Source organism: Antedon bifida, chromosome 4, assembly GCF_963402885.1.
Source record: "Antedon bifida chromosome 4, ecAntBifi1.1, whole genome shotgun sequence".
Taxonomy (NCBI): domain Eukaryota; kingdom Metazoa; phylum Echinodermata; class Crinoidea; order Comatulida; family Antedonidae; genus Antedon; species Antedon bifida.
The window spans coordinates 17,014,373-17,038,849 of record NC_136229.1 but is presented as its reverse complement, the minus strand read 5'-3'; the positions used below and the strand labels follow the sequence as shown (position 1 = coordinate 17,038,849).

General features: G+C 35.0%; 2 protein-coding genes across 4 annotated transcripts in view; one reads left to right on the top strand and one right to left on the bottom strand.

Annotated features, from left to right (window-relative positions):
* LOC144840595 (evolutionarily conserved signaling intermediate in Toll pathway, mitochondrial-like) overlaps positions 1-24,477 on the bottom strand; it is a 336,759-nt gene that overhangs the window by 2,212 nt on the left and 310,070 nt on the right. For 2 of the 3 annotated variants that reach the window (XM_078696464.1, XM_078696467.1), the window contains exons 1-3: positions 3,470-3,554; positions 2,018-2,151; positions 636-1,050 (exon numbers count right to left, since the gene is read on the bottom strand). In XM_078696464.1, coding sequence (XP_078552590.1) covers positions 636-1,050; positions 2,018-2,113 — 511 coding nt within the window. In that variant the 5' untranslated portion in view covers positions 2,114-2,151; positions 3,470-3,554. Of the gene's footprint in view, positions 1-635; positions 1,051-2,017; positions 2,154-3,469; positions 3,555-24,477 lie in introns of those variants that run through there. The other variant, XM_078696466.1, reaches the window with a different exon arrangement.
* LOC144840599 (uncharacterized) overlaps positions 1-24,477 on the top strand; it is a 154,450-nt gene that overhangs the window by 11,141 nt on the left and 118,832 nt on the right. The gene's annotated exons all lie outside the window — the stretch shown is intronic.

The following is a 24,477-nucleotide window of genomic DNA, read 5'->3' as shown; positions in this document are numbered from 1 at the left end:
TAGTTATCCACTTTGACCAAAAATTGGATCAAAAAAAAAAATGTATTTACCTAATAAATAGTCAAATTGGCTGCCAGATAATGAGTCTTTGATTGAATTTAACCATTTATTTTGTTCATTTTATAAGTAAAAATATTAATTGTTTCCGATTTTTTTTTACGAAAGTGATTAACTTTCTACAAAATAATCTATTCAAAGTCTGATTTTATTACATTATGGAATTCAATCCATGTGGATATTAAAAATGCATCTACAACTTCTAAATTAGTATACAAGAACTATTTACTTTCAAGATATGATGAATGTTAAATATATATATTTTATAAGACCAGTTAAGATCGGATAATATGGTTTAAATATAAATTGTAGCTTTGTTTTCTTTTATTTATTATTAGTTGATGTATATTTTTTTTTCTTTTTCGTATATAGTAATGTTATATCTTGGGGTGGGTCAAACTTAAAGTTTTCTGACTTATATGACTCTCCCCCCACATGATTACTTCATTGCATTTATTATACTGTATGTATGTTATAATATTGTGGAAATAAATTAAATTGAAATTAATCTTCATTTTTCAAGTTTTTGGGGGACAATACATCTTTAACATTAAGAATTAAAAAATTTAATTAAATACCATTATCTTCCATTTGTTGCAGTATCCGAATTGCACATAAATTCTGTTCAGGAAAATGTGCATAAATTGCCTGGACCGGATTGGTCGCTATAAATTTCCCTTTAGGAAAGACATCAAACAGTATGTTGTAAGCTGCAATATCCTTCTCGACTTTATACGTTTTCATGATCTTGAGGGCAGTATCTATAAACTGGATGTGACCTCGCATTCGAATGTCTCTTTCTTTGAATAACGTTACTGCTTCTTCAAACGCCTCTTTATCTAAGGCTTCTTTTTCTAAGGATACATCTGAGAAAATCTTTTTAGAAAGCGATACAGCTTTTACAATGTTTTCTTCATGGTATTCATACTTCCGGTTCTTAAAATTGATTGAGCTGGTACATATACACTTCATAGGGAGCGTTACTGATACAACCTGGAATGAAACAAATTTATATATATTGTTTATATTGCCTAAAAAAATTATTTTTTTACATACCGTGTTTGTGCGATTCAAATGGCGACCAAAAATGGTTAATACGTATTTATAGTATTGTCAAAGTATTGCAATACTATATCTAAACCTAAAGTTTATCTCTCAAGGGCTCATAAATTTACCTACTTGTGTTAAACCAAATAATTATACTGGGAGACTGAGAGATTGGAATGTTCCATTCATCGCAAATCAAAACATTTGTATAAACATATACAGTATTAAATCTATCAAAATAGTATTTTTTTTAAGAAAATCGGTCTGTCTTCAACATTATGATGCTGTACTCAAGCTGTTCAACAGGTTTTCAGCTATTATAAACAATTATCGTAGAAAGAGGTAAATGCCAAGCATCAAGCATTCAAGATGGACATCCATTAGACAGTGTACACCACGATAGGAAAACACCTTATTTGGGGCAAATCGTTTTTTTCATTTTAATTGTCAATAACTAATTATCTACGTTATGGCTAAAGATACAGTACCGTATCCATACACTAAAAACTAAAGGTACTGTCAATCAAATAGATTATGGCAATAGTTTTCAGCAAGACAGCTGTGTGGCTTAGTGGACTTGTGATGAGGCTGTGGCTTTAAGGGGTTAGAGGTTCGATTCTCTACTTGACATTTTTTTTAGTTTTTAATTTAAGAGAGATTAGTTAGAGGGTTAGGTTTTTAATATTTAGGAATGAGTTTTAATATTTAGGAATGAGTTTTATATTTATTTAGGTACGATTTTTACTTTTAGGAATGCAATTTTACCATACCTTTAGCAAACAGAAGCGCCCTCTATAATTACTGTACCTTTAGAAGTAACATACTATTTACCCTTACGTAAATTTATATATAGATAACTGAAACGTTTTTTTCCGTTGGTCTAGGCCTCCTCATACACCCCATCATAACTTACCGGCATTACAATACATTTGTTTCTTGCACATAGAAACTGTGAGAACAGTCTATTTGTCTGGGGTCGTAATAAAACTCTTTGTACAGCTGCTGCCATGCTAGACGAGTGTTCTATTCTATATCAAAGTTTTAAATCTGAAATGTAAAGAAATATTTTTTTAATTACTCCTTTTTAGACTAGGCCTACTATTACTAGTATTAGTTATTACAGTATTATTAGTTTTTTAAAAGGGTGAAAATATAACTAGGCCTAGTGCTAGCTAAGCTTACTATTTATCTATAATTTACTAAAACTAGTTTAGGGCCTACGTACGTATATGAATGGGGTGCCTCCTAAATACCAAGACCTACCAAGAACTACCAAGACCTGTCAATTTAAAGTGTTAATTTAATGAAATATGATATATATAGACTTCTAATAGCATTTCCAACAATAAAACCTCAATTTTAGCGCGATATAGACATTAAAAATGTTAAATAATCGACAAGCTTCGCGTTTGCGAAATGAACTGAGTTGATGCATACATTGCGTCACAAATGTCCGTATTGCGTCAACTAGATGACCTACCAAGACCTGTCAATTTAAAGTGTTAATTTACGAAATATGATATATATAGACTTCTAATAGCATTTCCAACAATAAAACCTCAATTTTAGCGCGATATAGACACCAAAAATGTTACGAAAATGTTAAATAATCGACACGAAACGAACTGAGTTTATGCATCAATGATGCGTTACATGTCCGTATTGCGTCAACTAGTATGGCTCACTTGACACTTGACACTTTAAATTGACAGGTCTTGGTAGGTCATACTAGTTGACGCAATACGGACATTTGTGATGCAATGTATACATCAACTCAGTTCGTTTCGCGAACGTGAAGCTTGTCGATTATTTAACATTATTGGTGTCTATATCGCACTAAAATTGAGGTTTTATTGTTGGAAATGCTATTAGAAGTCTATATATATCATATTTCGTTAAATTAACACTTTAAATTGACAGGTCTTGGTATTTAGGAGGACCCGAATGGGCTTTGAAAGTGAATTTACTAATTAATATTTCCTAGGCCTACATTATTATTACTTTACTGCATTGGCCAGCCAGGCCACTTCTACTAGCCGCCCTCTAACTAAACTAAAGTCTAGGTCTAGCCTAGGAAGGGTCTGTGTAGGTATCCTGCCCGGCCCTCCTGCCTTTCCTGCTAGGCCTAGCTAGGCTAGTCTAGTAGGGCCTACCTACTAGGCCTAGGCTAGGCCTACTAGTGTACTAGCCCAGCCTGGCCTGATGACCCTACTAGCCTAGGCTAGCTAGGGCCAGGCCTAGGCCTAGGCTACTTTTAGAGGCTAGGCCCTAGGCCTAGTATCTAATATCGCTTTTTGTTTAGCATAAGATATTATTTAGAGGATTTATGTAGATTATTTAGACCGTCTTGCCTTATATTAATTACCTCAATTAAACAATAATCGGCCAGTCCTAGGCTATAGCATCGTGTCTCTTTTATGTCTCCAAATCCCAAAAATGTGGCTTTAAATAGCGCCACCAACGGTTGCATGCCTAAAAAAGTATGTAAAACTGACACAAAATAAGGCCTAAAATTATATTCCCATGTTGTTCAAAATTTATATTTTACCTCCGCCAAGGAGGTATGTAGTCGATCGCGTGTGTTTGTATGTTTGTTTGTTAGCAGGATTACTCAAAAAGTTATTATTTACCAAAATGAATATACACAGACAGATATGTCTTCAAATTTTGGAGGCAATAATCCGGACCAAGGTCCCAATCCACACAAAGTGTTGTCACATTTTTAAGAAAATTTTTATTTTTATAGAGCTGTCACCCGGGCTGTCAAATACTTAAAGATCTGTGCTCTGAACAGATCTTAATCCTATGTATTGTTTGTCACTGTGCTCAAGTACAACCAAAATGGGTATAGTAGCGCAGAGTGCTAAACTAAATACTTTTTATTATCACGTCTGTGCTCAAGTAAAACTAAAATGGGTATATAGTAGCGCACAATGCTAAACTAAACCTGTTTATTATTACTGTGCACAAGTACATACAAAATGGGTATAGTAGCGCACAGTGCTAAACTAAATCCTATTTATTATCACTGTGCGCAAGTACATACAAAATGGGTATAGTAGCGCACAGTGCTAAACTAAATCCTATTTATTATCACTGTGCTCAAGTACATACAAAATGGGTATAGTAGCGCACAGTGCTAAACTCAATCCTATTTATTATCAATGTGCTCAAGTACATACAAAATGGGTAAGGTAGCGCACAGTGCTAAACTCAATCCTATTTATTATCACTGTGCTCAAGTACATACAAAATGGGTATAGTAGCGCACAGTGCTAAACTCAATCCTATTTATTATCACTGTGCTCAAGTACATACAAAATGGGTATAGTTAGCGCACAGTGCTAAACTCAATCCTATTTATTATCACTGTGCTCAAGTACATACAAAATGGGTATAGTAGCGCACAGTGCTAAACTCAATCCTATTTATTATCACTGTGCGCAAGTACATACAAAATGGGTAAGGTAGCGCACAGTGCTAAACTCAATCCTATTTATTATCACTGTACTCAAGAAAAAACAAAATGGGTATAGTAGCGCACAGTGCTAAACTCAATCCCATTTATTATCACTGTGCTCAAGTACATACAAAATGGGTATAGTAGCGCACAGTGCTAAACTAAATCCTATTTATTATCACTGTGCTCAAGTACATACAAAATGGGTAAGGTAGCGCACAGTGCTAAACTCAATCCTATTATTATCACTGTGCTCAAGTACATACAAAATGGGTAAGGTAGCGCACAGTGCTAAACTAAATCCTATTTATTATCACTGTGCTCAAGTACATACAAAATGGGTATAGTAGCGCACAGTGCTAAACTAAATCCTATTTATTATCACTGTGCTCAAGTACATACAAAATGGGTAAGGTAGCGCACAGTGCTAAACTCAATCCTATTATTATCACTGTGCTCAAGTACATACAAAATGGGTAAGGTAGCGCACAATGCTAAACTAAATCCTATTATTCAATTCAACTTTATTTCAGACAAACTGTCCATATGAAACATATAAATACAATAAAAAATAATACAAAGCATTATGTGACAACCGTCATGGAGAGAGGACTAATAATTATTTGTTGACATATAGTGCCTCTTAAAATATGTGGATTATGTTTTGAGGTTTATTGGATGTAGACTGTAGACATTATTATATTATTGATTACTATATAGTTTACAAAACAACACATTATTATGGCTATACTGATACTAGTTAACACACGTAAAAGTATACATGAGATTATATATACAAAAGTTCTGTCCATTTTCTATGCAACTTTGAATCTTTTAGAATACGAGAAAAAACACATGTAATTAAAGTATTACAGCTTTTTTCAATTTTTGTTTTGAAACAAAAAATTGATTTCCGAATGTACTCATAGAAGGAGGGAACATGGTTATCAACAAACATAGCACTAGCACTACAGCTCCTTGAGCGTCTTAAAATCTTTTTAAGTGCGTTATTATAACAGACCTGTAATGACTTTATAGTTTTTACATTAAAATCGCACCATAAGGCCGCACAATACATACTAATACAGTATGACTTAAACAAAGTAATCTTAACATCTGTTGAGCATTTACTAAATTTCCTACAAAGAGAGTTACCTCTAATACATAATGATCGATATTGCCTTTTAATATCCAGTTCGTCCCTAGTATCATTGCTGATAACACAACCAAGGTAGGTAGTGGATTGAACGTAATTTAGTTCTTTACCACATAGAACAGTAACATAATTACCATTCAGTTTTCTTTTCCTAGGGCAAAAACACATGCAAATTGATTTTTTTGAATTATATAATACATCAAAGTCATTAGCAAAACCTCACATATGTTAACCATCTTTTGGAGGGCATCTAAAGAGGGCGCAAGTAACACCATGTCATCTGCATAACTTAAGTTGTTGAACTTTGTATTATTGAGCTCACAACCAAAATTACAATCACTAAGCATACTGTTTAAATTGTCAATGTAAACATTATATAACAGAGGAGACATAACACCACCCTGTCTAACGCCATTGGTAACTTTAAAACCTGAAGACATAGAGTTACCCCATCTAACAAAAAATCGTTGATTCTCATACCAAGATTTTAGAAGTCTAATAGCAATAATGTTTGTTTCTCTCATAATTAATTGCCTGTACAGTGACCAGTGATTGACTCGGTCGAACGCTTTACTCGCGTCGAGAAAACAAGTAAATACGGGGCTCCCATTCCTATTATAGTAATCCACTATCTGCTTAAAAACAAAGATACAAGTATCCGTTGAGTGTTGACTTTTAAAAGCAAACTGGTGATCCCCTGACTTAAGGGTATCTCCACAATAATTGATTAACAATGTTTCAAATATCTTAGATACAACAGAAGCAAGAGCTATAGGCCTATAATTATCCATACTCGTAATGTCACCAGATTTACTCTTAATTATAGGCACCAGTACAACTCGTACCATTTCATCAGTGACATGGCCGTGAATACACATAGCATTAAAACATAAACTAAGTAAAGTAATAACATGTTTTGAAGCATACTTCAAATGCTCTGCACTAAGCCCGTCAAACCCAGGGGATTTACCACTATTGAGCTTATTTATACTATCCAATATATTACTATCAGTACAAATTTTATCATCAAAAGCAGATACATTAATTTCATTAAGATGTCTTTCAACATAAATTCTATGAGTATCATTGGTAACACAATTGAAAAGCTTCTCATAATGATCAGCCCATGTTTTACATATATTATTATCCCCTCTAACATCATTAATAATGTTAGATGAACCAGAAGATGAGTTGTTCATACGCTTTACGTTATTCCAAAAACTGTTAAAATCGTTATTAATATAAGAGTTCGCAATCTTATCAGCTCGAAGTTGCTCTTCATTCTGTCTGCAGTTCCGAAGAGCAAGTTTAAAACGAGATCTAGCAACTTTCATGGTATCAAATAAAGGACCATGTCTAGGTTTCCCATTAAATTTCCACAACAAGAAAGCTTCCCTAGCTATATCATGAGCTTCCGAAACATAGTCGTTCCAACCGGGAACAACGTTAAAAGATTTACTTTCATGCGAAACAAATGAATGATTAGCAGCTTGATTAAGACAAGAAATTATATTATTATACAAAGTATCAATATCATCAAAATGTTTAGTGTCACCACAATTCACATCATTGCATGAACATACTGAAGGAGGAATAACAACATCATTAAGCAACAATTCAGTACGCTCCTGATAGTTGTAAATTTCCTGATGAGTAACCTTCTGCCAATTTATATTGCTTGTATAATTCTTTTGGTTATCTTTTTCATGTTCAATTTCAAAAGAAAAATCATAAACAAAACAAAGTGGAAAATGATCCGAACCGATCATGTCATAACGTATGGAAAGCTCTTTTATCCGAGCATTAGCTCCGTTGGTAGACAGGACATGGTCAAGCCAACTCGTTGTAGCAAAAGCATCACTGATATAAGTAAAGTTATCAGAGTGCTGTCCTAATAAATTTAAATCAGTTAAAATTAAGTCGCACTCGGATGTAAAATTTAACAATTCAGCACCAAATCTTTTTTTGTGATCAGCATTAAAATCACCACATACAATAACTTTATCACTGTGCTCAAGTATATACAAAATGGGTATAGTAGCGCACAGTGCTAAACTCAATCCTATTTATTATCACTGTGCTCAAGTACATACAAAATGGGTATGGTAGCGCACAATGCTAAACTGAATCCCATTTATTATCACTGTGCTCAAGTACATACAAAATGGGTATAGTGGCGCACAGTGCTAAACTCAATCCTATTTATTATCACTGTGCTCAAGTACATACAAAATGGGTATAGTAGCGCACAGTGCTAAACTCAATCCTATTTATTATCACTGTGCTCAAGTACACACAAAATGGGTATAGTAGCGCACAGTGCTAAACTCAATCCTATTATCACTGTGCTCAAGTACATACAAAATGGGTATAGTAGCGCACAGTGCTAAACTCAATCCCATTTATTATCACTGTGCTCAAGTACATACAAAATGGGTATAGTAGCGCACAGTGCTAAACTCAATCCCATTTATTATCACTGTGCTCAAGTACATACAAAATGGGTATAGTAGCGCACAGTGCTAAACTAAATCCTATTTATTATCACTGTGCTCAAGTACATACAAAATGGGTATAGTAGCGCACAGTGCTAAACTAAATCCTATTTATTATCACTGTGCTCAAGTACATACAAAATGGGTATAGTAGCGCACAGTGCTAAACTGAATCCTATTTATTATCACTGTGCTCAAGTACATACAAAATGGGTATAGTAGCGCACAGTGCTAAACTCAATCCTATTTATTATCACTGTGCTCAAGTACATACAAAATGGGTAAGGTAGCGCACAGTGCTAAACTCAATCCTATTTATTATCACTGTGCGCAAGTACATACAAAATGGGTATAGTAGCGCACAGTGCTAAACTGAATCCTATTTATTATCACTGTGCTCAAGTACATACAAAATGGGTAAGGTAGCGCACAGTGCTAAACTCAATCCCATTTATTATCACTGTGCTCAAGTACATACAAAATGGGTAAGGTAGCGCACAGTGCTAAACTCAATCCTATTTATTATCACTGTGCTCAAGTACATACAAAATGGGTATAGTAGCGCACAGTGCTAAACTCAATCCTATTTATTAATACTGTGCTCAAGTACATACAAAATGGGTAAGGTAGCGCACAGTGCTAAACTCAATCCTATTTATTATCACTGTGCGCAAGTACATACAAAATGGGTATGGTAGTGCACAGTGCTAAACTCAATTCTATTTATTATCTCTGTGCGCAAATACACACAAAATGGGTATAGTAGCGCACAGTGCTAAACTCAATCCTATTTATTATCACTGTGCTCAAGTACATACAAAATGGGTATAGTAGCGCACAGTGCTAAACTCAATCCTATTTATTATTACTGTGCGCGAGTGAAACCAAAATGTGTATAGTAGCGCACAGTGCTAAACTCAATCCTATTTATTATCACTGTGCTCAAGTACATACAAAATGGGTATAGTAGCGCACAGTGCTAAACTCAATCCTATTTATTATCACTGTGCTCAAGTACATACAAAATGGGTAAGGTAGCGCACAGTGCTAAACTCAATCCTATTTATTATCACTGTGCTCAAGTACATACAAAATGGGTATAGTAGCGCACAGTGCTAAACTCAATCCCATTTATTAACACTGTGCTCAAGTACATAAAAAATGGGTATGGTAGCGCACAATGCTAAACTAAATCCTATTATTATCACTGTGCTCAAGTACATACAAAATGGGTATAGTAGCGCACAGTGCTAAACTCAATCCTATTTATTAATACTGTGCTCAAGTACACACAAAATGGGTATAGTAGCGCACAGTGCTAAACTCAATCCTATTTATTATCACTGTGCTCAAGTACATACAAAATGGGTAAGGTAGCGCACAGTGCTAAACTCAATCCTATTTATTATCACTGTGCTCAAGTACATACAAAATGGGTATAGTAGCGCTCAGTGCTAAACTCAATCCTATTTATTATCACTGTGCTCAAGTACATACAAAATGGGTATAGTAGCGCACAGTGCTAAACTCAATCCTATTTATTATCACTGTGCTCAAGTACATACAAAATGGGTAAGGTAGCGCACAGTGCTAAACTCAATCCCATTTATTATCACTGTGCTCAAGTACATACAAAATGGGTAAGGTAGCGCACAGTGCTAAACTCAATCCTATTTATTATCACTGTGCTCAAGTACATACAAAATGGGTAAGGTAGCGCACAGTGCTAAACTCAATCCTATTTATTATCACTGTGCTCAAGTACATACAAAATGGGTAAGGTAGCGCACAGTGCTAAACTCAATCCCATTTATTATCACTGTGCTCAAGTACATACAAAATGGGTAAGGTAGCGCACAGTGCTAAACTCAATCCTATTTATTATCACTGTGCTCAAGTACATACAAAATGGGTATAGTAGCGCACAGTGCTAAACTCAATCCTATTTATTAATACTGTGCTCAAGTACATACAAAATGGGTAAGTTAGCGCACAGTGCTAAACTCAATCCTATTTATTATCACTGTGCGCAAGTACATACAAAATGAGTATGGTAGCGCACAGTGCTAAACTCAATTCTATTTATTATCACTGTGCGCAAATACACACAAAATGGGTATAGTAGCGCACAGTGCTAAACTCAATCCTATTTATTATCACTGTGCTCAAGTACATACAAAATGGGTATAGTAGCGCACAGTGCTAAACTCAATCCTATTTATTATCACTGTGCTCAAGTACATACAAAATGGGTAAGGTAGCGCACAGTGCTAAACTCAATCCTATTTATTATCACTGTGCTCAAGTACATACAAAATGGGTATAGTAGCACACAGTGCTAAACTCAATCCTATTTATAATCACTGTGCTCAAGTACATACAAAATGGGTATAGTAGCGCACAGTGCTAAACTCAATCCTATTTATTATCACTGCGCCCAAGTACATACAAAATGGGTATAGGAGCGCACAGTGCTAAACTCAATCCTATTTATTATCACTGTGCTCAAGTACATACAAAATGGGTATAGTAGCGCACAGTGCTAAACTGAATCCTATTTATTATCACTGTGCTCAAGTACATACAAAATGGGTAAGGTAGCGCACAGTGCTAAACTCAATCCCATTTATTATCACTGTGCTCAAGTACATACAAAATGGGTAAGGTAGCGCACAGTGCTAAACTCAATCGTATTTATTATCACTGTGCTCAAGTACATACAAAATGGGTATAGTAGCGCACAGTGCTAAACTCAATCCTATGTATTAATACTGTGCTCAAGTACATACAAAATGTGTATAGTAGCGCACAGTGCTAAACTTAATCCTATTTATTAATACTGTGCTCAAGTACATACAAAATGGGTATAGTAGCGCACAGTGCTAAACTCAATCCTATTTATTAATACTGTGCTCAAGTACATACAAAATGGGTAAGGTAGCGCACAGTGCTAAACTCAATCCTATTTATTATCACTGTGCGCAAGTACATACAAAATGGGTATGGTAGCGCACAGTGCTAAACTAAATCCTATTATTATCACTGTGCTCAAGTACATACAAAATGGGTAAGGTAGCGCACAGTGCTAAACTCAATCCCATTTATTAACACTGTGCTCAAGTACATAAAAAATGGGTATGGTAGCGCACAATGCTAAACTAAATCCTATTATTATCACTGTGCTCAAGTACATACAAAATGGGTAAGGTAGCGCACAGTGCTAAACTCAATCGTATTTATTATCACTGTGCTCAAGTACATACAAAATGGGTATAGTAGCGCACAGTGCTAAACTCAATCCTATTTATTAATACTGTGCTCAAGTACATACAAAATGGGTAAGGTAGCGCACAGTGCTAAACTCAATCCCATTTATTAACACTGTGCTCAAGTACATAAAAAATGGGTATGGTAGCGCACAGTGCTAAACTCAATCCTATTTATTATCACTGTGCTCAAGTACATACAAAATGGGTAAGGTAGCGCACAGTGCTAAACTCAATCCCATTTATTATCACTGTGCTCAAGTACATACAAAATGGGTAAGGTAGCGCACAGTGCTAAACTCAATCCCATTTATTATCACTGTGCTCAAGTACATACAAAATGGGTAAGGTAGCGCACAGTGCTAAACTCAATCCTATTTATTATCACTGTGCTCAAGTACATACAAAATGGGTATAGTAGCGCACAGTGCTAAACTCAATCCTATTTATTAATACTGTGCTCAAGTACATACAAAATGGGTAAGTTAGCGCACAGTGCTAAACTCAATCCTATTTATTATCACTGTGCGCAAGTACATACAAAATGGGTATGGTAGCGCACAGTGCTAAACTCAATTCTATTTATTATCACTGTGCGCAAATACACACAAAATGGGTATAGTAGCGCACAGTGCTAAACTCAATCCTATTTATTATCACTGTGCTCAAGTACATACAAAATGGGTATAGTAGCGCACAGTGCTAAACTCAATCCTATTTATTATCACTGTGCTCAAGTACATACAAAATGGGTAAGGTAGCGCACAGTGCTAAACTCAATCCTATTTATTATCACTGTGCTCAAGTACATACAAAATGGGTATAGTAGCACACAGTGCTAAACTCAATCCTATTTATAATCACTGTGCTCAAGTACATACAAAATGGGTATAGTAGCGCACAGTGCTAAACTCAATCCTATTTATTATCACTGCGCCCAAGTACATACAAAATGGGTATAGGAGCGCACAGTGCTAAACTCAATCCTATTTATTATCACTGTGCTCAAGTACATACAAAATGGGTATAGTAGCGCACAGTGCTAAACTGAATCCTATTTATTATCACTGTGCTCAAGTACATACAAAATGGGTAAGGTAGCGCACAGTGCTAAACTCAATCCCATTTATTATCACTGTGCTCAAGTACATACAAAATGGGTAAGGTAGCGCACAGTGCTAAACTCAATCGTATTTATTATCACTGTGCTCAAGTACATACAAAATGGGTATAGTAGCGCACAGTGCTAAACTCAATCCTATTTATTAATACTGTGCTCAAGTACATACAAAATGTGTATAGTAGCGCACAGTGCTAAACTCAATCCTATTTATTAATACTGTGCTCAAGTACATACAAAATGGGTAAGGTAGCGCACAGTGCTAAACTCAATCCTATTTATTATCACTGTGCGCAAGTACATACAAAATGGGTATGGTAGCGCACAGTGCTAAACTAAATCCTATTATTATCACTGTGCTCAAGTACATACAAAATGGGTAAGGTAGCGCACAGTGCTAAACTCAATCCCATTTATTAACACTGTGCTCAAGTACATAAAAAATGGGTATGGTAGCGCACAATGCTAAACTAAATCCTATTATTATCACTGTGCTCAAGTACATACACAATGGGTAAGGTAGCGCACAGTGCTAAACTTAATCGTATTTATTATCACTGTGCTCAAGTACATACAAAATGGGTATAGTAGCGCACAGTGCTAAACTCAATCCTATTTATTAATACTGTGCTCAAGTACATACAAAATGGGTAAGGTAGCGCACAGTGCTAAACTCAATCCTATTTATTATCACTGTGCGCAAGTACATACAAAATGGGTATGGTAGCGCTCAGTGCTAAACTAAATCCTATTATTATCACTGTGCTCAAGTACATACAAAATGGGTAAGGTAGCGCACAGTGCTAAACTCAATCCTATTTATTATCACTGTGCTCAAGTACATACAAAATGGGTAAGGTAGCGCACAGTGCTAAACTCAATCCTATTTATTATCACTTTGCTCAAGTACATACAAAATGGGTATAGTAGTAGCGCTCAGTGCTAAACTCAATCCTATTTATTATCACTGTGCTCAAGTACATACAAAATGGGTATAGTAGCGCACAGTGCTAAACTCAATCCTATTTATTATCACTGTGCTCAAGTACATACAAAATGGGTAAGGTAGCGCACAGTGCTAAACTCAATCCCATTTATTATCACTGTGCTCAAGTACATACAAAATGGGTAAGGTAGCGCACAGTGCTAAACTCAATCCTATTTATTATCACTGTGCTCAAGTACATACAAAATGGGTATAGTAGCGCACAGTGCTAAACTCAATCCTATTTATTAATACTGTGCTCAAGTACATACAAAATGGGTAAGGTAGCGCACAGTGCTAAACTCAATCCTATTTATTATCACTGTGCGCAAGTACATACAAAATGGGTATGGTAGCGCACAGTGCTAAACTCAATTCTATTTATTATCACTGTGCGCAAATACACACAAAATGGGTATAGTAGCGCACAGTGCTAAACTCAATCCTATTTATTATCACTGTGCTCAAGTACATACAAAATGGGTATAGTAGCGCACAGTGCTAAACTCAATCCTATTTATTATCACTGTGCTCAAGTACATACAAAATGGGAAGGTAGCGCACAGTGCTAAACTCAATCCTATTTATTACTACTGTGCGCGAGTGAAACCAAAATGTGTATAGTAGCGCACAGTGCTAAACTCAATCCTATTTATTATCACTGTGCTCAAGTACATACAAAATGGGTATAGTAGCGCACAGTGCTAAACTCAATCCTATTTATTATCACTGTGCTCAAGTACATACAAAATGGGAAGGTAGCGCACAGTGCTAAACTCAATCCTATTTATTATCACTGTGCTCAAGTACATAGAAAATGGGTATAGTAGCGCACAGTGCTAAACTCAATCCTATTTATTATCACTGTGCTCAAGTACATACAAAATGGGTATAGTAGCGCACAGTGCTAAACTCAATCCTATTTATTATCACTGTGCTCAAGTACATACAAAATGGGAAGGTAGCGCACAGTGCTAAACTCAATCCTATTTATTATCACTGTGCTCAAGTACATAGAAAATGGGTATAGTAGCGCACAGTGCTAAACTCAATCCTATTTATTATCACTGTGCTCAAGTACATACAAAATGGGTATAGTAGCGGACAGTGCTAAACTCAATCCTATTTATTATCACTGCGCTCAAGTACATACAAAATGGGTATAGGAGCGCACAGTGCTAAACTCAATCCTATTTATTATCACTGTGCTCAAGTACATACAAAATGGGTATAGTAGCGCACAGTGCTAAACTGAATCCTATTTATTATCACTGTGCTCAAGTACATACAAAATGGGTAATGTAGCGCACAGTGCTAAACTCAATCGTATTTATTATCACTGTGCTCAAGTACATACAAAATGGGTATGGTAGCGCACAGTGCTAAACTCAATCCTATTTATTAATACTGTGCTCAAGTACATACAACATGGGTAAGGTAGCGCACAGTGCTAAACTCAATCCTATTTATTAATACTGTGCTCAAGTACATACAAAATGGGTAAGGTAGCGCACAGTGCTAAACTCAATCCTATTTATTAATACTGTGCTCAAGTACATACAAAATGGGTATAGTAGCGCACAGTGCTAAACTCAATCCTATTTATTAATACTGTGCTCAAGTACATACAACATGGGTAAGGTAGCGCACAGTGCTAAACTCAATCCTATTTATTATCACTGTGCGCAAGTACATACAAAATGGGTATGGTAGCGCACAGTGCTAAACTAAATCCTATTATTATCACTGTGCTCAAGTACATACAAAATGGGTAAGGTAGCGCACAGTGCTAAACTCAATCCCATTTATTAACACTGTGCTCAAGTACATAAAAAATGGGTATGGTAGCGCACAATGCTAAACTAAATCCTATTATTATCACTGTGCTCAAGTACATACAAAATGGGTAAGGTAGCGCACAGTGCTAAACTCAATCGTATTTATTATCACTGTGCTCAAGTACATACAAAATGGGTATAGTAGCGCACAGTGCTAAACTCAATCCTATTTATTAATACTGTGCTCAAGTACATACAAAATGGGTAAGGTAGCGCACAGTGCTAAACTCAATCCCATTTATTAACACTGTGCTCAAGTACATACAAAATGGGTATGGTAGCGCACAATGCTAAACTAAATCCTATTATTATCACTGTGCTCAAGTACATACAAAATGGGTATAGTAGCGCAAAATGCTAAACTCAATCCTATTTATTATCACTGTGCTCAAGTACATACAAAATGGGTATGGTAGCGCACAGAGCTAAACTCAATCCCATTTATTATCACTGTGCTCAAGTACATACAAAATGGGTATGGTAGCGCACAGAGCTAAACTCAATCCCATTTATTATCACTGTGCTCAAGTACATACAAAATGGGTATAGTAGCGCACAATGCTAAACTAAATCCTATTATTATAGGATTTATTATAGGATTTATTATTATTATTCTATTTTTATGTACTTGAGCACAGTGATAATAATAGGATTGAGTTTAGCACTGTACGCTACCATACCCATTTTGTATGTACTTGCGCACAGTACAAAATCAAAATATTTCTAATTACTATTTACCAAATGAATTCACAAAGAAATACAATAACAATGAATTTGAAAATCGTTTCTCTTGTATACATTTTAATGCTAGAAGCTTACAAAAAAACTTTGAATCTATTTCAAGTTGCATTCAATCTCTTAATTTTGACTTTGATGTCATTTCGGTAACTGAAACTTGGATGGACTATGTTAGTCCACTTATTCATTTACCATTTTATTCACTAGTTTTCAAACCCCGTTCATATAAATGCGGAGGTATCAATATTTTTATCAATAATAAGTGTCATTATAAAATTAGAGATGACTTAACTCCTTTAACCTATTTTTGTGAATCTCAGTTTATTGAAGTTAAAACCGGAAAAGAAGATATAATAATCGGAACTATATATAGACCTCATGATATTTCTATTCCTTTCTTTACACAGAACTTTGAACTCCTTATTAAAAACATAACGAAAGAAAATAAAAAAATATTTCTCCTCGGTGATTTTAACATTGACTTACTCAAATTTGAATCTGATAACAATATTAATGATTTTGTTCATTGTCTTTTCAATAATTCTCTCATTTCGCTTATTCATAGACCGACACGCATCACCGAACATTCCGCTACCCTAATTGACAACATTTTCACTAATGATCTTGAATCGTCTGTTAGTGGTATCATTATTAATGATGATACAGATCATCTTCCTGTTTTTAACATCAGTTCAAATAAACCGAGTAAGCGAGTAATCAATACCAATCTTAAATTTAGAAATACTAGTGAACACAATATCCTTAATTTTCGTAATGATTTATCAAATTTTCTATGGAATGATGTCGTGAGTACGCAAGACACAAATCTGGCATATGACACATTTATTAATAATTTTACCACCTTATATAATAAACACTTTCCTTTAATTGAACCATCCAAAGCTAAAGTTAAACTTAAACCATGGATGACCGATGGACTTTTGACCTCGATTTTGTACAAACAGAAACTTTATTCTAAAAGTCTAGGCCATCCAACACTTACTAATATATCCAAATATAAGCGTTATCGAAATAAATTAAACAACCTTTTAAAAACTGCTAAATTTGATTACTTTTGTGAAACTTTTACTAAGCTTAAGTCCAATATCAAGGCCACCTGGCGTGTCATCAATTCTCTTCTTAAGTCAAATAAAAATGCACCTGCCGATATTGAACTTTTAGCTGATGAAAAATTAATAAAAGAGCCTTTAATAGTAGCAAATCTATTTAATGACCACTTTACAAATATTGGACCCAACCTTGCTATAAAAATAAACAATGACTCTGATAAAACTTTTCATCACTTCTTACATCCCCCTATTCCTAACTCAATTTTTCTTTCACCTGTAACCGAACAAGAAGTGCACAAAATCACAAATTCATTTAAAAGCAACAAGGCTTCTGGCATCGATGACATTTGTGCTAAAGTTATCAAAAAATCCATTGACACTATTCTCTCTCCTCTCACTTACATTTTTAATTTATCTCTTACATCTGGTATTTTTTCCAACTCCCTAAAAATTGGTAAAGTCATTCCAATTTTCAAGAAAGGTAGCAAGTCCGATCAAAATAACTATCGTCCAATCTCCATCCTTCCCTTTTTTTCAAAGATTCTTGAAAAGATTATTTATAACCGCGTCTATGATTTTATAAGCAAGCACAATATTCTTTATAATAAACAATTCGGATTTAGGAAAAACTATTCTACGTCTTTTGCGTTAATTGATTTAACCAACAACATTATTGATGCAATTCAAAACAATTCTTTTCCCTCTGGCTTGTTTATTGACCTTTCGAAAGCTTTTGATACTATTGACCATCATATTCTGATTACTAAACTTTCAAATTATGGTATCCGTGGTGTTGCTCTTAAACTTTTAAACAATTACTTATCAAATAGATTTCAATGTACTTTTGTTAACAATCATACCTCTGATCTTAAGCCCATTACCTGTGGTGTTCCCCAAGGGTCCTTGCTTGGCCCTCTTTTATTTCTAATTTACATCAATGATTTACCAAACGCCTCAGATATCCTTACTTTTTATCTTTATGCAGATGACACGACTTTATTTTATAAAAGTGTTAACTTTGAATCAATTTTTCATACTTTTAACCAAGAATTAATTAATATCAATGATTATTTTAATGTGAATAAACTTTCAATAAACCTAAGTAAATGCAACTTTATGTTGTTTGGAATACGTCATCAAAAACTGACCGACGAGTCTCATAAAATTCTGATTGGTGATCAAGTAATTCCCCATGTTAAGCAAACCAAATGTTTAGGTGTTTTAATTGACCAAGAGCTAAATTTTAAAAATCATATAAAAGAAATTGAATTAAAAATTTCTAAAAACATTGGCATACTTTATCGTCTTTCTTCCTTTTACCGTCTCAAATTTTACGCAACATTTACTGTTCCTTTATTCTGCCTTTTATTAGTTACTGTAACATTGTATGGGCCAATAATTACTCCTCAAATCTTAATAAAATACACGTCCTTCAAAAGAAAGCTGTTCGTCTTATTTCAGGTAACTCACGTCTTGCCCATTCTAATATCCTTTTTTATAACCTTAAACTCTTAACTGTGCAGGATATTAATAAACTCCAACAATGCATTTTCGTTTATGAACATATTAATTCCAAACTGCCCTATAACTTTTCCTGTAATTTTTTAACTAACTCTGAAATCCATTCGTATAACACAAGATCATCACGGGACCTTCATCTTCCTCAACCTAAACTAACTAAAATGAAACATAACATTCGCTATAGTGGTTCTAAACTATTCAATAATCTACCTCCCGAAATTTCATCATCGTCTTCTAGCAAAATGTTCTCTTTTAAACTTAAAGAATATCTTATTTCAAATTATAACTAATTGTTTTCTGTATTTTGTAATATTTTTTTAACTTTAGAAACTTTTTAGAAATTGCTTCCTTTTCTGTTGGTGTGTGTGTGTGTGTCTGTGATGTATATGTGTATGTGTAGTTATATGTTTACATTTATATATATAAGTATATAATTTTCTTACATGGCTTCCCAACATACAAGTTTTCAATTGGATTTTTTGTTTCCAATTGATCGATACTTTCTTGGGTTTTTTTGCCTCTTTCATTTTTTATATAACTGAATCATCTTTTTTTTTATACATTGTGATTTACTGTATTATATCTCTAAAAAAAAATATTTATATATAAAATATCAGAAATTATAATGTTTTACTCAAATATGAATATGAAAGAAATAAATGTTTATTTGATTTGATTTGATTTGATTATCACTGTGCTCAAGTACATACAAAATGGGTATAGTAGCGCACAGTGCTAAACTCATTCCTATTTATTATCACTGTGCTCAAGTACATACAAAATGGGTATGGTAGCGCACAATGCTAAAATCAATCCTATATATTATCACTGTGCTCAAGTACATACAAAATGGGTAAGGTAGCGCACAGTGCTAAACTCAATCCTATTTATTATCACTGTGCTCAAGTACATACAAAATGGGTATAGTAGCGCACAGTGCTAAACTAAATCCTATTTATTATCACTGTGCGCAAGTACATACAAAATGGGTATAGTAGCGCACAGTGCTAAACTGAATCCTATTTATTATCACTGTGCTCAAGTACATACAAAATGGGTATAGTAGCGCACAATGCTAAACTCAATCCCATTTATTATCACTGTGCGCAAGTACATACAAAATGGGTATGGTAGCGCACAGTGCTAAATTAACTAAATCCTATTATTATCACTGTGCCCAAGTACATACAAAATGGGTATAGTAGCGCACAGTGCTAAACTCAATCCCATTTATTATCACTGTGCCCAAGTACATACAAAATGGGTAAGGTAGCGCACAGTGCTAAACTAAATCCTATTTATTATCATTGTGCTCAAGTACATACAAAATGGGTATAGTAGCGCACAGTGCTAAACTCAATCCCATTTATTATCACTGTGCTCAAGTACATACAAAATGGGTAAGGTAGCGCACAGTGCTAAACTAAATCCTATTTATTATCATTGTGCTCAAGTACATACAAAATGGGTATAGTAGCGCACAGTGCTAAACTCAATCCTATTTATTATCACTGTGCTCAAGTACATACAAAATGGGTAAGGTAGCGCACAGTGCTAAACTCAATCCTATTTATTATCACTGTGCTCAAGTACATACAAAATGGGTAAGGTAGCGCACAGTGCTAAACTAAATCCTATTTATTATCATTGTGCTCAAGTACATACAAAATGGGTATAGTAGCGCACAGTGCTAAACTCAATCCTATTTATTATCACTGTGCTCAAGTACATACAAAATGGGTAAGGTAGCGCACAGTGCTAAACTCAATCCTATTTATTATCACTGTGCTCAAGTACATACAAAATGGATAGTAGCGCACAGTGCTAAACTCAATCCTATTTATTATCACTGTGCTCAAGTACATACAAAATGGGTAAGGTAGCGCACAGTGCTAAACTCAATCCTATTTATTATCACTGTGCTCATGTACATACAAAATGCGTATAGTAGCGCTCAGTGCTAAACTCAATCCTATTTATTATCACTGTGCTCAAGTACATACAAAATGGGTATAGTAGCGCACAGTGCTAAACTTAATCCTATTTATTATCACTGTGCTCAAGTACATACAAAATGGGTATAGTAGCGCACAGTGCTAAACTCAATCCTATTTATTATCACTGTGCTCAAGTACATACAAAATGGGTAAGGTAGCGCACAGTGCTAAACTCAATCCCATTTATTATCACTGTGCTCAAGTACATACAAAATGGGTAAGGTAGCGCACAGTGCTAAACTCAATCCTATTTATTATCACTGTGCTCAAGTACATACAAAATGGGTATAGTAGCGCACAGTGCTAAACTCAATCCTATTTATTATCACTGTGCGCAAGTACATACAAAATGGGTATGGTAGCGCACAGTGCTAAACTCAATTCTATTTATTATTACTGTGCGCAAATACATACAAAATGGGTATAGTAGCGCACAGTGCTAAACTCAATCCTATTTATTATCACTGTGCTCAAGTACATACAAAATGGGTATAGTAGCGCACAGTGCTAAACTAAATCCTATTTATTATTACTGTGCGCGAGTGAAACCAAAATGTGTATAGTAGCGCACAGTGCTAAACTCAATCCTATTTATTATCACTGTGCTCAAGTACATACAAAATGGGTATAGTAGCGCACAGTGCTAAACTCAATCCTATTTATTATCACTGTGCTCAAGTACATACAAAATGGGTATAGTAGAGCACAGTGCTAAACTCAATCCTATTTATTATCACTGTGCTCAAGTACATACAAAATGGGTAAGGTAGCGCACAATGCTAAACTCAATCCTATTTATTATCACTGTGCTCAAGTACATACAAAATGGGTATAGTAGCGCACAGTGCTAAACTCAATCCTATTTATTATCACTGTGCTCAAGTACATACAAAATGGGTATAGTAGCGCACAGTGCTAAACTCAATCCTATTTATTATCACTGTGCTCAAGTACATACAAAATGGGTATAGGAGCGCACAGTGCTAAACTGAATCCTGTTTATTATCACTGTGCTCAAGTACATACAAAATGGGTATAGTAGCGCACAGTGCTAAACTGAATCCTATTTATTATCACTGTGCTCAAGTACATACAAAATGGGTAAGGTAGCGCACAGTGCTAAACTCAATCCCATTTATTATCACTGTGCTCAAGTACATACAAAATGGGTATAGTAGCGCACAGTGCTAAACTCATTCCTATTTATTATCACTGTGCTCAAGTACATACAAAATGGGTATGGTAGCGCACAATGCTAAACTCAATCCTATTTATTATCACTGTGCTCAAGTACATACAAAATGGGTAAGGTAGCGCACAGTGCTAAACTCAATCCTGTTTATTATCACTGTGCTCAAGTACATACAAAATGGGTATAGTAGCGCACAGTGCTAAACTGAATCCTATTTATTATCACTGTGCTCAAGTACATACAAAATGGGTAAGGTAGCGCACAGTGCTAAACTCAATCCCATTTATTATCACTGTGCTCAAGTACATACAAAATGGGTATAGTAGCGCACAGTGCTAAACTCATTCCTATTTATTTTCACTGTGCTCAAGTACATACAAAATGGGTATGGTAGCGCACAATGCTAAACTCAATCCTATTTATTATCACTGTGCTCAAGTACATACACAATGGGTAAGGTAGCGCACAGTGCTAAACTCAATCCTATTTATTATCACTGTGCTCAAGTACATACAAAATGGGTATAGTAGCGCACAGTGCTAAACTGAATCCTATTTATTATCACTGTGCGCAAGTACATACAAAATGGGTATAGTAGCGCACAGTGCTAAACTGAATCCTATTTATTATCACTGTGCTCAAGTACATACAAAATGGGTATAGTAGCGCACAATGCTAAACTCAATCCCATTTATTATCACTGTGCGCAAGTACATACAAAATGGGTATGGTAGCGCACAGTGCTAAATTAACTAAATCCTATTATTATCACTGTGCTCAAGTACATACAAAATGGGTATAGTAGCGCACAGTCCTAAACTCAATCCCATTTATTATCACTGTGCTCAAGTACATACAAAATGGGTAAGATAGCGCACAGTGCTAAACTAAATCCTATTTATTATCACTGTGCTCAAGTACAAACAAAATGGGTATAGTAGCGCACAGTGCTAAACTCAATCCTATTTATTATCACTGTGCTCAAGTACATACAAAATGGGTAAGGTAGCGCACAGTGTTAAACTCAATCCTATTTATTATCACTGTGCTCAAGTACATACAAAATGGGTAAGGTAGCGCACAGTGCTAAACTCAATCCCATTTATTATCACTGTGCTCAAGTACATACAAAATGGGTAAGGTAGCGCACAGTGCTAAACTAAATCCTATTTATTATTACTGTGCGCGAGTGAAACCAAAATGTGTATAGTAGCGCACAGTGCTAAACTCAATCCTATTTATTATCACTGTGCTCAAGTACATACAAAATGGGTATAGTAGCGCACAGTGCTAAACTCAATCCTATTTATTAATACTGTGCTCAAGTACATACAAAATGGGTAAGGTAGCGCACAGTGCTAAACTCAATCCTATTTATTAACACTGTGCGCAAGTACATACAAAATGGGTATGGTAGCGCACAATGCTAAACTAAATCCTATTATTATCACTGTGCTCAAGTACATACAAAATGGGTATAGTAGCGCAAAATGCTAAACTCAATCCTATTTATTATCACTGTGCTCAAGTACATACAAAATGGGTATGGTAGCGCACAGTGCTAAACTCAATCCCATTTATTATCACTGTGCTCAAGTACATACAAAAGGGGTATAGTAGCGCACAATGCTAAACTAAATCCTATTATTATCACTGTGCTCAAGTACATACAAAATGGGTATAGTAACGCACAGTGCTAAACTCAATCCTATTTATTATCACTGTGCTCAAGTACATACAAAATGGGTATGGTAGCGCACAATGCTAAACTCAATCCTATTTATTATCACTGTGCTCAAGTACATACAAAATGGGTAAGGTAGCGCACAGTACTAAACTCAATCCTATTTATTATCACTGTGCTCAAGTACATACAAAATGGGTATAGTAGCTCACAGTGCTAAACTGAATCCTATTTATTATCACTGTGCGCAAGTACATACAAAATGGGTATAGTAGCGCACAGTGCTAAACTGAATACTATTTATTATCACTGTGCTGAAGTACATACAAAATGGGTATAGTTGCGCACAATGCTAAACTCAATCCCATTTATTATCACTGTGCGCAAGTACATACAAAATGGGTATGGTAGCGCACAGTGCTAAATTAACTAAATCCTATTATTATCACTGTGCTCAAGTACATACAAAATGGGTATAGTAGCGCACAGTCCTAAACTCAATCCCATTTATTATCACTGTGCTCAAGTACATACAAAATGGGTAAGGTAGCGCACAGTGCTAAACTAAATCCTATTTATTATCACTGTGCTCAAGTACATACAAAATGGGTATAGTAGCGCACAGTGCTAAACTCAATCCTATTTATTATCACTGTGCTCAAGTACATAAAAAATGGGTATGGTAGCGCACAATGCTAAACTAAATCCTATTATTATCACTGTGCTCAAGTACATACAAAATGGGTATAGTAGCGCACAGTGCTAAACTCAATCCTATTTATTATCACTGTGCTCAAGTACATACAAAATGGGTATAGGAGCGCACAGTGCTAAACTGAATCCTGTTTATT